This window comes from Carlito syrichta, unplaced genomic scaffold (genome assembly GCF_000164805.1).
Source record: "Carlito syrichta isolate Samal-C Ts95f unplaced genomic scaffold, Tarsius_syrichta-2.0.1 Scaffold315561, whole genome shotgun sequence".
Classification (NCBI taxonomy): Eukaryota; Metazoa; Chordata; class Mammalia; order Primates; family Tarsiidae; genus Carlito; species Carlito syrichta.
The window spans coordinates 75,517-90,113 of NW_007259657.1; the positions used below are offsets into that span (position 1 = coordinate 75,517).

The following is a 14,597-nucleotide window of genomic DNA, read 5'->3' on the forward strand; positions in this document are numbered from 1 at the left end:
CGGGGACCACAAGCAGGGGGTGCCCCAGGGGCCGGGGCTCCCGGGGGCTCAGCTGGGCCTTCTCTTCCTCGTGAGGGGTTCAGCGAGGAGTCCCAGAAGCCTGTGGACGAGAAAGGGCGGGCAGTCAGTGCTGCACCGGCCCTCCCAGACAGGGCGGTGTCCGGGGATGGGGGGGCGGGAGGACTGTGTCGCAGCCGCTTCCCCTCCTGTACCTTTCAAGCCTACCCACCACTTCCTGCCTCAATAGGGGAGGTCCTGGGTCCTCCAGTGGGGCGGGCAGGCAGGCACGGGTGGTGACAGGCCGGCTCAACCCACCCCTTGGTCAGGGCCCCTCTTGGGCACTGATGACATGGGTAGCAACTTTGAGTTCCCTCAGGCCTGGGCAGGGACCTCCCCAGGCCTCGGTCTTTTTGTCCCGTGAAGGAGATTGCAACAGCACCATGTCCAGGAGCGCAAGGAAGAGACGTGGCCAGTGGGGAAGGGGCCTAGGAGGCCCCGTGGTTGTCCTACGTGGGAAGAGCCAACCTGTGGCTCGTGGTGGGCTGACAGCTGCCCTCCCAGGGGGGAAGGCCCATTCATGCAATACAGTTCTGACTCTGGCAGTCTCAAGGTTAGAATAAGAGGCTGGTCCCGGGCCCAGCCTGAGAGGCTGGCGGGAGCAGTCGAGGCTCCGGCACAACTGAGACCAGAACACGCCTCACTGCTAACCAGTCCCGCAGACCCAGCCATGGCTGTGGTGCCAGAGCAGGCTGGGCCTTGTCGCATTTCACAGAAGGAGACATGAGACTCAGGGACGCAAGGACTTGCCGGATCACGGTGGTGAAGGGCTGGGGTGGACCTGGTTAGGCTGCTCTGGAACCCAAGCTCAGCCTTTGCACAGCTGGCGTTCTCTGGAGGAACTTGTGACACTTCCCGTCACAGTGGCCCTCCCGGCATCAGTGAGCGCTGGGTGGTTCGCACCCAGAACAGGGGATGAGGAAAGAGTCGACGGCCATGTGCCTGCTCTAGGTGGCATGCGCAAGGAACTGGCATACACAGGGAGGTGGCATACTTGGGGGGTGGCTTGGGCAGGGGGGTGGCACAGTGAGGGGTGGCACCTGCAGGTGAGTGGTACGCATTTGCTTCCTTGCTGGCCAGGACCACAGTCACCGTCAGGGTGAGCAGAGTACCTTCCCAGGATGTGTGCGGGGACCCACCCAGCTGTTTGCTCCTGGAGTATGCCCTCATGGCAAGGGGGTAGGGCTCTCTTTCAGCCTTGTCCTGGCAGACACTGTGTCTGGCAGTCGAGTGTCACAGCTGGCGGAGAGGGTTCAGCTGTCACCGCAGTCCAGGATGACATGCTCTCCGGCAACACCTTCCATCTGTAGAGCTCTCACCATCAGTCCCCAGCAAGGACATGGTGCCTGGAGTCGCCTCCCCTGCCTAGCCAAGCCACTCTCTCAGCTGCCTGGCCCTGACTTCCTTCGGCACCTCCTGATCCCTCCATGGCCAACATGTTCCAGGCACCTTGATTTGAGCACGTGTGTTCTGACCCCTGGAGTGAGCGTCTGGGGCCCTGTGCCCATGTCCACAAGGGCCTGTAAAGTTGTTTCCTTGGAAGTTTTTCCAGCAAGAAGAAGCAGGCAGTCAGTCTGACTCCAAGGTGAACTGGGCAGCACCCACACATAAGCTGAGGACCCATGCTCCCTGCCAGGTTCCCACAAGACTGCCTTTGGATGAAGGTGGTTTCATGGAGTAGATAATATGCAGAATTTCCCCTCATGCTGGAACACTTCTATGATGCCTGCCCAGGTCACGGCTGTGGCTGACCCTCTGCTCTCTGCTCCTGATGGCGCCTGGCTGGGCATAAGGCCGTCTGTGGCTGCATTTGCTGAGAATCACTCTCAATGAGGTGCTTAGCCTGGCACTTGAGGCCCAGCCCTGCACAGCTCTCCCAAGTCTTCTGAGTCTCCACCTACCCCCTGCTGCTCACATCACCCACTCAGCCTCTGTTCCTTCTGCTCAGGATTCTCCTCCCGCCCTGTCTGCTGACAACACTGATTCATCCCACAGACTGGCACGTGGAGTCTGTGTGGGGCGTCTTCTGAGCCCTCGGGCCCGCCCCCCTGATCCCTGCCCACCCTGATGTACAGCCAGTTGCGACCACTGGACGTCTGTCCGGCAACCGGCCCAGCCCTCTGGGAGCTCTGCGAGGCTTCTTCCTTGGGGCGTCCCCAGAGCTCAGGCCACACTTGTCCAGAGCAGAGCCAATTCAGTTGGCACCCGTGGATGGATCAGCCAGAGTGGGAAGCAGGCTCCAAGGAATGGGACGCAGGCTCAGGCAGTCGCAACAGCTCTTAGGGATGACTGAACCACGGGAAGAAGTTTGGAGATGAGACACAGAGAGAAGGGAGGCCAGTGAGGCCAGAGGAGGGAGGCCAGGGAACAGAGGAAGGAGGCTAGAGGAGGGAGGCCAGAGAAGGGAGGCCAGGGAACAAAGGAGGGAGGCCAGGGAGGCCAGAGGAGGGAGGCCAGGGAAGCCAGAGGAAGGGGGCCAGGGAACAGAGGAGGGAGGTCAGGGAAGCCAGAGGAGTGGGGGCGGGGAACAGAGGAGGGAGGTCAAGGAGGCCAGAGGAGGAAAGCCAGAGGAGGGAGGCCAGGGAACAGAGGAGGCAGGCTAGGGAGGCCAGACGTGCTTGCAGTTGGATGGGCCACAGGACAGTGGCCCATTCTTGTTGCTCATTGAGGATGCTGGCCAGAGTGGAGTAGACACCAGGGAAGGGGCCCCAGCCTGGGGGAAAAGGAGCTGCTTTTCTGGCCCCAAGACAGATCTAGAGGGGCATTCAGGAAGGGCAAAGGTCCCAAAGCTGATGGCACTCAAGGGTGGGAAGCTAGGGGCCGAGGGGCTGCACCCTGGGATCCTGGGGCCGGCCAGGGAGCCGGAGCAGCTGTGCAGGGTTTTAGGCCCTGAAGAACAGGAAGTAGGTGACGTCTCCACACTCCACGAATGCCGAGGCCGCAGGGGAAGTGGAACGCCATGTCACGCAACCCTAGAGGCTGGCAAAGCTGTGGGCGCCAGTGCCCAACGGCACACGCTGGCCTCGGCCCGTGGCAGAACTGCCCCTCAGAGTTCCCTCCCCTTCCTGTTAGCCCTCAGGCTGAGGAAGCACCTGTGGGCCCCGTAGCCTCCTGGGCCTTGGCTGGGCACCCAGATGACCCCTCCTACAGTCCTTAGAGGGTCCCCTCTTCTTGGAGGCTCCCCGTCTCAAGTCTCATTTTATCTAAGCTGCCTGAGTGGATTTTGTTCCTTGGCCATGAAAGTACTTAGATGTGTCGGGCCCGTGGTAGATGCTGCTCTTTTATCTTACATGATACCGCTCACACCATTCTGACCATATGCAAAGGTGCTAGCCCGACAGGACATGCTCGCTCCAGGTTTCCATCCACCCAGGGGCTGAACAGTTGACTTTTCTTGGCCAGGACCAATAGTTTTGGTGAGCCCAGCTTCCTGTCCTTCAGTTCTTGGGGACCCCAGGTCTGAACAAGACCCCCGGGTCCTGACAGTTTCACTTCCATCCCATCCTCAGGGAAGCAAGTGCTGACAGATGAATCCTCACTGCTGCTTGCTCCCCAGACAGGATCCCCGGCCCTCCAGACACGACCCTCCAGCTCCCCAGACACAACCTCCCCCGCTCTCCAGATGTAGCCCCCCTAGTTCCCCAGGTGTGACTCCCGGCTCCCCAGACACAACCTTCCAGCTCCTTCCAGCTCCCCAGACACACCTTGCCAGTTCCCCAGATACCACCCCCTGGATCCCCTGATACAACCTCCCAGCTCCTCAGATGCAACTCCCCGGTTCCCCAGACACAATCCCCTGGCTCCTCCTGGCTCCCCAGACATGACATTCCGGCTTCTCCCAGCTCTCCGGACATGACCTTCTGTCTCCATCCCTTGCTGCGCCAAGACCATGCTCTCCCAGAAGAGAGGCCTTGTCTATTCAAAAAGGACTATGGGTCTCCCAAGGAGGTACATTTTCCCAGGTCACAGGGACAGTCATGCTCTTCTGAGTGGGAGGAACCCACGGGGGAGTCCAGGGACAGCCAGTCCAGGGACACCTGCCTCCATCCAGTAAGGCCCAGAGGCAGTCAGGAAGCAGGAGGCTTTCCCACCAATGTGGCTTTCAAACTGGCTCCGAATGTTCATTGCAAAAACAGAGAAGGACGTGCAAGGGCCATGTCCAGAGACAGGGAGCCCTCGGTGCAAATCTTGTCTGGCCACCTCACACACAGTGCTCAGCTGGGCTAAAACATGGTGATCTGTCATCTTTAAAACGCACGAGAATGACACCAGGCAGTTCCCAGTACCCAGTAGTGGTCAGCATCTTCCACGTCACCTAAGCCCCCAGAGGGAGGTCATCTGCACTGTGCAAATGGCTGAACTGTCACCTGTCTCTCATCCACACTCCTGGGAGGGTAAGAGCTCAACAACTAAGAATTTGGGAAGCCAAGTTCAGTGTTTATTCCCAATATCCACCAAAAGCTGACCCTACAGTCTGTGAACTGGGTAACTCAGACCCAGAATAGTCAGGTGGGCAGCTGAGGGCAGCTTGAGGCATGCCAGGTGTGGGAGTCATGTGGCATGGGTTTGAATCCTAGCCCACTATGGGCTGTGTGACACCCAACATGAGACGTCACTGCCATGCCTGCCTTTCCTGTGCAGTAGCTGGGAGACCCACTTTCCAGGTTATCTGAAGCTGTGTAGATGCAGCTCAAGGGCCTGGTGCACATTGATGGCCGCTACTAGCACCCCAGGTCCTGAGCCCCGCTTACTTTCTGGCCTGACTGAGGACTGCCTCTGGCCCCACTGGGTGCTGGATCCCAGGTCTACCCAGCATCCTTTGTGACCCAGCTCCATCCTGTGGGTCATTGCTTCTGTCATCCCATCACTATGGGGAGCAGGCACCAGAATCCCTGGCGCCATGTCAGCCACACACAGCACCATGTCTGTGTGTGGTGTGCCTTCATGAAGCTGTGCCAATGAACGGCTTTGTAAGTAACTGTGATGGCGGCCTGGGTTGCCAGGCTCTACTCTGCCTGGGCTCTGGGGTCCCCGCGGCTCTGAAGCAGCTGTTGGAACATGCTCCCTTCCCCGCCAGGGATCCTCTGCTCCTATGCAGCCGATAGAGGTGGTCTGGCTTCCCGGCAGCTATGGATGTGGCACCGGGGATTCTCAAGGGCCAGTGTGGTGAGGCCCTGGTCCTGGGTAACTCCATCCCCCTGGGGCACTCAGTGTGGCCCATAGTGGCAAACCCCCCTTACTATCACACATACGGGCTAGGGGCAGCTACGCTCCTGATCCTGACCCTCTATCTTCTCTCCACTCCTCACTTAACCCCAGGAACTGGAGAGGAGGCCGAGTAAGCTCGGGGCAGCTGGTTGGACAGAGGCAGGCTGGGGAAGAGCCCCACTCTCTGACCCTCATGGGAAGGGTTTTGTCGAGGGTCTAGCCCTCTAGAGCTACACCAGCTGCTTGGGCCCTGGCTGCCACAGCCCAACCAGACCAACATGCTGTGTCTGGGACTCCCAGGCAGTGGGCAGAGGTGGCACCTTGGAAGCTGGACAGTGTCCCTGCCATGTGGCTCAGTGGCTGGGTCAGGGGTGGGTGGTCCCAAGGGTGCTGGGACTCAGGGTCCCACCTGTGTCAGCCTGAGGGACCATGTCACTACATGGCAGTCACGGGAAAGTCCTATTTCCTGAAGTCCCACCAGCCCCTGGGCCCCAGGAGGACTCACCCAGGCCCAGGCTGGAGATGGTCTCGAGGTCCGTGGCACTGTTGGCCTCAAGGACGGCCCAGGGCAGCCGCAGCGGGAAGGGCAGCACATCTCTGTGGAGACAGGGAGTCAAGGCATGTCTGGGAGAGTCTGTCCCTCCCATGTCCACACCCAGTCTCCCTGATCCCAAGCCTGCAGCCCACAGTGGAAGAGCCCTGGCTCCCCTGTGGCTGCTCCTCCCCACAGCCTGGATGCCTCCTAGCAGACAAGGACAGAGCCTTGGGGCTGAGGGAACCTCGGGAGGCTCTAGGCCTCTGACGGTACCAGGGTCCAGATGTGGGATCCCCAGGCATGGGGAGGGGTCCCTATCCCTCCTTGGTCTCCTGGCCTGCTGACAGTTTATAGGGTAAAGGGTAGGTGACCCACCCTTCCCACCACAATCTTTGTTGTTCCTCACTGAGACGTGTCATGAGCACAAAGTCAGTATCTCATGACAAGCACACAGTCAGGCATTCCCCAGAGAGCACAAAGTCAGCACATCCTAGGGGATGTAGTCAGCATCTCCCAAGAGAACATAGTCAATATCTACCAAGGAGTGCACAGTCAGATCTCCCAGAGAGCACACAGTCAACATCTTCCAACAAATGCATAGTCAGCATCTCCCAGCAAGCACACAGTCAGCATCTCCCAAGGAGCGCACAGGCAGGATCTTCCAGAGAGTGTATAGTCAGCATCTCCCAGTGAGTACACAGTCAGACACCTCCCAGAAAGCGCAGTCAGGCATCTCCCAGAGAGTACACAGTCAGCATCTTCCAACAAGTGCACAGTCAGCATCTCCCAGCAAGCACACAGTCAGCATCTCCCAGCGAGTGCACAGTCAGCATCTTCCAATAAGTACACAACATCTCCCAAGAAGTGCACAGTCAGAATCTCCCAGTGAGAGCAGTCAGACATCTCCCAGCAAGCACACAGTCAGCATCTCCCAGTGAGCACACAGTCAGCATCTTCCAATAAGTGCACAGTCAGCATCTCCCAGTGAGTGTACAGTCAGCATCTCCTAGCGAGTGCACAGTCAGCATCTCCTAGCGAGTGCACAGTCAGCATCTCCCAGAGAGTGCATCCTAGGGAGTTGCTGGGCAATAGTTGGCACATCCTAGGAGCACACAGTCAGGCATCTCCCAAGGAATGCACAGTCAGCATCTCTCAAGGAGCACACAGTCAGGCATCTCCCAAAGAGTACGCAGTCAGTTATTTCCCAGGGAGCACACAGTTGGCACATCCCAGGGAGCGCACTGTCAGGCCTCTCAAGGAGTGCACAGTAAGGCATCTCCCAAGAAGTGCACAGTCAGCATCTCCCAGTGAGCACATAGTCAGCACATCCCAGGGAGCATGCAGTCAGCATCTCCTGCTCACCTGAGCACAGAGGGTCCTGGGAGGTGGGGGTGAGGTCCTGCAGTATGCCTGGAGTTCCCTGGAATGAGCATGTAGTGGCAGCTGGGAACCCACTGCTGACCCATCCTGCCCAGCTCTCACCAGTCCCGCCAGCTCCAAATGCATTTCCAATTCTCATTGATAAACCAGCTCTGAGTGAACAGGGCGGCCCTGGTGTGGGTACCCAACACCCAATTTCCCCGGCGCTGCTGTACCGTTTCAGGCTCTCTCCTGTGATGGGGTTCCCATCCCCTAGCTCCCCAGACATGAGGAGGGAGGCCAGTGAACAGAGGAGGGAGGCCAGAGGAAGGGGGCCAGGAAACAGAGGAGGGAGGCCAGGGAGGCCAGAGGAGGGAGACCAGGGAACAGAGGAGGGAGGCCAGGGAGGTCAGAGGAGGGAGACCTCTGGTTGCCCCTGCAGAAAGTTCCCTCCAGAACCCCTGGGACACAGCTCAGGCAGGCACAGGATGCTGGCATCCCTGACTGCTAACACAGGAAGCTGGGATATGGGCATCAAGCTAGAGGGCTGGGTGGGGAGGGGCCCTTGCCAGCTAAACACGCTCCCACATGGTTACCGGGCCAAGGCCAGGGGCTAGTCACCTCTGGGCCACGCCTTCCCCTAGAGCTTCCCTATGATCCCCCAAGTTCATGGAATGTCAGCCACAGCCAGACACCTCCCACGGAGCCGGGCTACTCACCTGCTGACACAGTAGAACGTGATCAGCCTGAAGATGTCCTCAAACACAAGAACTGAGCCTTCCAGGAACAGAACTGGGGAGAGACGGGATGCCTGGGTCAGCGGCCCTCCAGGGGCAAGAAGAGGAGGTCTCGGCACTTGCTAGAGCCTGGCCCGTGGCCCCATACATCAGCTGCTGTGAAACCCTAGGTGAGTGAGTCATGAACAAAGTGTGAGTCCATGGAGGCCACAGGGGCTACCTACAGAACAGCTGGTGGTAACTAATACACACTTGCCACTTCTGGCAAAACAGCACAGAGGCTTCTAGATTGTAAAAGCACTGAATTAAACACTGAATTGGTCGGGGCCATCCCAAGGGGCAGTTCCACAACATGGCGAGTCTGAGGATCCTGAGGGCTGGCAGGAGGGAGGCTGCCCAGGTCTGCTTAGCTTCCAAGGGGCCCACGGACCAAGCCACTGGAGTAGGCCACTGACCTTTCACCCAGGCTCCCCAGGGCCAATCAGAACCTACCCTGACTTGGGGCACAGCAACTGAGGGCACTAACACTACCACCTTGGACAAGGAAGGGGGTCAGGGTATCTACCCAAGAATCCATGCAGCGGGGACAGGGCTCTTCCAGGGCAGGGGCCAGGATGGGGAAGTAGGTGCCTGGAGGGGGACAAACCCAGTGGGGAAGAGGGCCCCATGTCACGCCCTGCATGGAAGCCTGGACAAGGGATCCAGGGAAGCTCCATGCATGGAGGTCTCCCACTGGTGAGTGTCCCACAGACGCCTCCCCTGGACTCTGGCTGTCCTCCTAGCGCCTGGCCCATTGGGGGGGGGGCGTCCTGCACTAGGGAGCCCATGGTGAGTGTGCCCAGGCACCAGAGGGCGATAGACGCAGAAGTCCAGAGTGGTGTCAGTCTCCTGAGGGTCCTCGGGCTTCTGTGGGGCAGAGAGACAGGACCATGTCCTGGCCCAGCTTTGATCCTGGACTGACAATGCACTATGAGGATGTCCCTCCCCTCTCAGTGCTGGGTCCCTGCACAGGGAGGAGCCTGTTGAGCCTAGAACTGCATGGGAGATGCGGGCAGCCTATGGGCAGAGGGACAACACCCCGCTGCAGGGAACGAAGTGGGTATAGGGACGTGGTTCGATGCATTGTGTCAGTCGCCTTGCTCTGTGTTGCCTTCTCCCATGCACTAAGCCCGGCTCGCCACAGTTCACAGATCTTAAAAGGCTCTTACATTCCTCTATGGCAGAGAGATAAGGTTCCCATTAGGATGTATAACATTTCAAAAAAGAGTTTGAAGCCAAAGGTCAACTAGATTAAGTGCAGGAGGTGCCCAGGGTTGCCCTCCGATGCCTTGTTTCAGGAACAGCAGCCTGAGGTGTCACCAGCCTCAGGGAAGTCACAGTCACAGACACAGGCAACCCCAGATAGCTTCATGGATGCCTGCAGGGGCCAGCATGGTGTGGCCCAGGGAGGCCGGGACCAGAGACCTCCTGCAGTCGTGGAGGCTGGGGCCGGAGACCTCCCAGAGCCATGAGCGGGACCTCCATCTGCAGGAGGAGATGGAAGGGCCTTCCTCCGAGTCTTGCAAGCGGGGCTGGTGATAGCTGATGTGCCAAGGTCTAGCGTAGCGCAGGGGTACACCTGACACCCACAGCTTCCCTGGCCATTGGGCACAACCTGACCCCTGCAGAACAGACAAAACCCAAAAGACAAGGTCAGGTGACCCCTATCTGGCCCTCACACAGAGCCCTGCACACCTTCCCCAAAACGAAACCCTGAAGACAAGGCCAGGCACCCCCACACGGCCCTCACATAGAGCCCTGCATGCTTTTCCCAAAATAGCAGCCGCACACAGCCTTAGACCAGGGCTACCAACTGTGCTTGCTCCTCGGGGCAGGACCAGGGCACATCTGTGCTTGAGCTGAGACCCAGTGCGTCCCTAGATGGACAGGCCCAGCCACAGGTTCACTGTCAAAGCCATAGACTTGTAAACTCACACGTGAAGTCAACGTCACACCTGGCTCTTTGCAATTAGACCCTGACATTTACCAGCTTTGTCAACAAAGGGAGTCTCCCAGGTCCCAGTCCTGCACCTCTCCACTTCTGACCATGCCAACAGCACCCCTACCCGTGAGGCCACACCCAGGATCTCTGCATCCTGGGAAAGGCTACATCCCTACCCACCAGGCCACATCCAGGGAGCCCTGCATGCTGGGACAGACCCCATCCCTGCCCATGAGGCCATGCCTGGGGAGTCTGGTGTGACTGGTGTCCTCGTAAGAAGGCCAAAGGGGAAGTACACAGAGAAGGGAGGCCATGTGAAGGCAGAGAAAGATGGGTTGACACGTCCACCAGCCGAAGAAGGCCACGGAGCAGCAGCCTCCATCAGCGACTGGACAGGGCCCTGGGGAGATTCCTCATCTCCCGGAGGAGCCAGGCCTGCCGACACCTGGGTTCCAGACTTTGCATCCCAGGGCGGCAAGCACAAGTTTCTGTTGTTCCGCAGGTATGTGGGCAGCAGCTGTAGGAAGCGGATGCCTGGTCTTGCAACACGGCTGAGCCTGAGGCATGACGCCTGGGAGCTGCCCAGACCAGATCACGGTCTGCACAGTTGAGGGTAGTGTTAGAAACTGTCGCGACACAAGTTCAGCAATTGCAGTGTGAGGCATGACTGCAGGCTTTGTGTCCTCACATGTCCTCCTCTCACGTGGCTCTTCAGAAGCAGCCTGTCCTCAGACACCTCCCTTCTCCCTCCGATCCTGCAGGCCCAGCCCCACTCTTTGTTTCTGCCCAGTAGCTGGTCCTGTACAGAGACACCCTGAGCCTCCAGAGCCCAGCTCCAGGGGCACCATTGGCCACGGTCACGGCAACCCAAGGTGCTGGGCTCTCTGTTGGGAAATCACACATCTTGCATTCCTCACATGTTCATACAGTGAGGGAGAGGCAGGGCTCTTGGGCTATAGGCTGTGAGTTCACTAGAGCAGAAAGGCATCTCCCTGCTCCACCCCTGCATGGAGCCCAGCCTTGAGCCAGCCATACTGTGAGGATCGTCTAGGACAGTTGGCCAAACAGGGGTCCTGGGGCTGAAATCCAGGGTGGGCCCCACAGAGCCGGAAGGGAGGCCAGCGGCTGCTCAGAGCTGGGGGGGCTGATGGTTTGAGGGTGTGGGCTTTCTTCTTTTAAAAAAAGTGTGGTAAACCATAAATAACATAACTTAATTTAGCATTGTGATCATTCTTAAGTGTGCCATTCAGTAGCACTAAGTACATTCACACTGTCACACAAGTTTTTTTTTTGTGGGGCTAAAATGTTCTTAAATTGGCTGTAGTGATGGTTGTATAACTTTGTGAATACACCAAAGGCCAGTGAATTGTACACATAAGTTAGGCAAATCAAATGATACTGAAAACATTAAATAAATGCCTCTAAATACAGCTGTTATAAAAAAAAGAAAGTGGCCAGGTGTGGTGGCTCACACATGTATCCCAAGGCTTTTTGAGGCTGAGGCAAGAGGACCACTTGAGGCCAGGAGTTCAAGAGTGACCTGGGCATAAAGGTGAGATCCTACCTCTTCAAGGGGGAAAAAAAAGCCAGTGTGGTAGCATGCATCTGTAGTCCCACCTATCCAGGAATTGGAGGTTGCAGTGAGCTGTGATCACACCACTGTCCCCCAGCCTGGGTCACAGAGTGAGATCTTGTCTCTAAAAGAAAAGAGAGAAAAGAAACACATCCAAAGAGTGGACCAAATTACACTTCCTGCATGCTTTACTGGGATTTCTATAATAAGCACACGTGACTTCTGTGGGCAGAGACATGGTCAGGATCTGTCTTGGTTTCCAGCGTCTCCTCAGCTCATGCTGGTTTAGCAGCCACTCACAAGCCTACTGGACACAGCTGACAAGCCCCTGTCCACTCACCATCCAGAAACCATGTCACTCTTCCCTCCCCAGCCAGCTCCAACACCCTCCAGTCGCCCAGCACCTCCTCCCTTGGCAGGGAACCCCACCTGCTCCTCCCTACAAGATGCCAGTGCCAGCGGTCCCCTTGACTTGTCACCCTGTGGACTCTCCCACATCCCTCGACAAGAGCCTCAACGGGAACCTACCAGACCCTGTTGCCCCTGTGTCCACAGGTGACATGTGAGGACAGGCACCAGCTGGTACACCCTGAGGCAACGACAGGTGCCAGGTTAGATGGCCTCGGCTCTCATGTGTGACTCACTGCCAGGGCTGGGTTGGGCAGGCAGAGATGCCAGGTACACACACACCCGCCCAGCCCCTGGAACTCGCAATGTCAGCACCAAAATGGAACATCCACGAAGAACTAGAGGCTGTTGGGTATTTTGTGTTTATTTATTTAATTATTGAGTTGGAATCTCACTCTGTTGCTCAGGCGGGAGTGCAGTATTATGATTATGGCTCACCGCAGCCTTGACCTCTTAGGCTCTGAAGATCCTCTCCTATTAGCCTCCCTAGCAACTGGGACTAGAGGTGTGTGCCACCATACTTGGCTAATTTTTTAATCTTATTTTTTGTAGGCAGGGGGTCTTGCTATGTTTCCCAGGTTGGTCTCAAATTTTGGGGCTCAAGCAGTCCTCCTGCCTCAGCTTCCCAGAGTGCTGGGATTATAGGTATAAGCCACAGGTGTTTTGCTTTTAAAGAAAATCAATTTCATCACTCAGTCATACCATGAACTGCCAAGCACAGAGACTGTATCTTCTGCTCTCCATGGGACCCCCAACCCCAGGGAGCCCGGTGCTTAACACATTGCCAGTCTCAAGGACCTATCTATGTATGTGTAAAACATTTTGTTGTGAAATACAGGTTCACAAGAAGTTGCAGACAAACGAACAGGGAAGTCCAGTGTACCCATCCCCCCATCCTTCAGCGGTAACACTGAGTGTCCTTAGAGTACAACGTCAAAGCCAGGAGCCTGACCTCATTAGAATCCCAGAGCTAACCCCGAGTGTCAGCAGCAGTGCCTGCATGTGTGTGTTGTGCAGCACAAGGCAATGTTATCCCATGGTGGCTTTGTGCCATTGCTGCCATCAAGGTCTTTAACTGAACCATCACCCAAGGCTCTCGTGTCACCCCTCAGAGTGACATCCACCCCTCTCTATCCTCCTTGACAGCCACTAATCTAGTCACATTTCTACGGATGTGCCACTTTACAAATGTATATAAATGGAATTGCTAAGTCTGTCCTCTGGAGATGGGCTTCTTCCAGCATGACCTCCTTGCAGTTCATCCAAGTTGTTCTGCAAATCAGTAGTTCCTTCCTTCTTACAGCTGAGTCGCAGCAAGGGTATGGCTGTACCGCTGTGTACCGAAGGACCTTTGGGTAGTCTCCACTGTCTACTGTGACTGAACCTGCTGGGAACATCGTACACACGCTTTTCACTTCTTTGGGATGTGTTGCCCAAGAGTGCAGCTGCCGGGTCACAGGGTAAGTCCACCTGCAGCCTCAGGGGATCAAGCTACTTTCCAGAGGAGCAAGGCTAGCTCACACTCGCAGCAGCCATGAGGGGTGATCCTGTCTCCCAACCCTCAGCCTCACATTGTCCCTATTTTTACTGTAGTCATCCCAACAGGTAGATGGTGACATCTCACAGTAGTTTTATTTGCTTTTCTCTGGAGGCTAATGATGCTGAACATCTTTTCATGTGATTGTTTGCCATCTGTTCAGCCTCTCTGGTGAAATGTCTGTTCATGTCTTTTGCCCATTTTCTAATGGATTTTTTTTTAATACTACAGGTTTTCTTAACTTCTCTAGTAAGATATAATTTGCATACCATATAATTCACCAAAGTGCAGAATTCAATGAACTATGCAACCATCACCATAATTTCAGAACATTTTCATCAAAAGAAACCACGCACCTATTGGCAGTTACAGCCCATTTTGCCTTTATAGCAACTGGTGCTTGCTTTCTTCTACAGATCTGCCAAGTCTGTGCATTTCATACAAATGGAACCCCAACATGTAGTCTTTTGTGACTGACCTCACTCACCATGATGCTTCCAAGGCTCATCCACATTGCTGCATGAGTAAGCAATTTGTTCTTCTTTATGGTTGAATAATATTCCAAGGTATGGACATATCACATTGTGTTTACTTGTTCACCAGCTGACAGACATTCAGGGAGTTTGCACGTTTTGAACATTGGAAGTAAAGCTGTTGTGAGCATCTATGTAGAGGTTCTTGTGTGGACACACATTTTCATTTCTCCTGGGCCTAGAATTAGTGGTGGAACTGCTCAGTCAGGTGGCAATTCTGTATGTTTTAGACCCACCAGCCTGTTTTCCAATGGGGCGGCACCATGTTATGTCCCCACCAGTAGCACAGAAGGGTTCCCATCTCTCCACACCTTGTCAACACTTGTTATTGTCTTTTTTATAATAGCCATCTTGATGGGGAGAGAGTGGTGTCTCATTGTGGTTTGGATTTGCATTTCTCTAATGACTAGTGATGTTAAGCATCCTCTAATGTGTTTATTTGCCATTTGTATATATATACTTGACAACAATGTCTATTCAGATCCTTTACCCATTTTTAATAGGTCTACTTATCTTTAATATTGAGTTTTGGGAGTTTTTATATATTTTAGATGCAAGTCTTTTGTCAGATATGTGATCTGAAAATATTTTCTCCCATTCTGTAATTTGTCTTTTCATTCTCTCTTTTTATTTTTATTTTGAGACAGGTACTCACTCTGTTGCCCAGAT

The 14,597-nt window shown here is 55.6% G+C and overlaps 1 protein-coding gene across 1 annotated transcript in view; it reads right to left on the reverse strand.

Annotated features, from left to right (window-relative positions):
- Nucleotides 1-14,597, reverse strand: part of RIN3 (Ras and Rab interactor 3) — a 55,352-nt gene that overhangs the window by 21,120 nt on the left and 19,635 nt on the right. The window contains exons 3-7 of the mRNA XM_021706410.1: nucleotides 7,879-7,951; nucleotides 5,771-5,862; nucleotides 2,892-2,946; nucleotides 1,098-1,276; nucleotides 8-100 (exon numbers count right to left, since the gene is read on the reverse strand). Of these exons, the coding sequence (XP_021562085.1) occupies nucleotides 8-100; nucleotides 1,098-1,276; nucleotides 2,892-2,946; nucleotides 5,771-5,862; nucleotides 7,879-7,951 (492 nt within the window). The remainder of the gene's footprint in view (nucleotides 1-7; nucleotides 101-1,097; nucleotides 1,277-2,891; nucleotides 2,947-5,770; nucleotides 5,863-7,878; nucleotides 7,952-14,597) is intronic.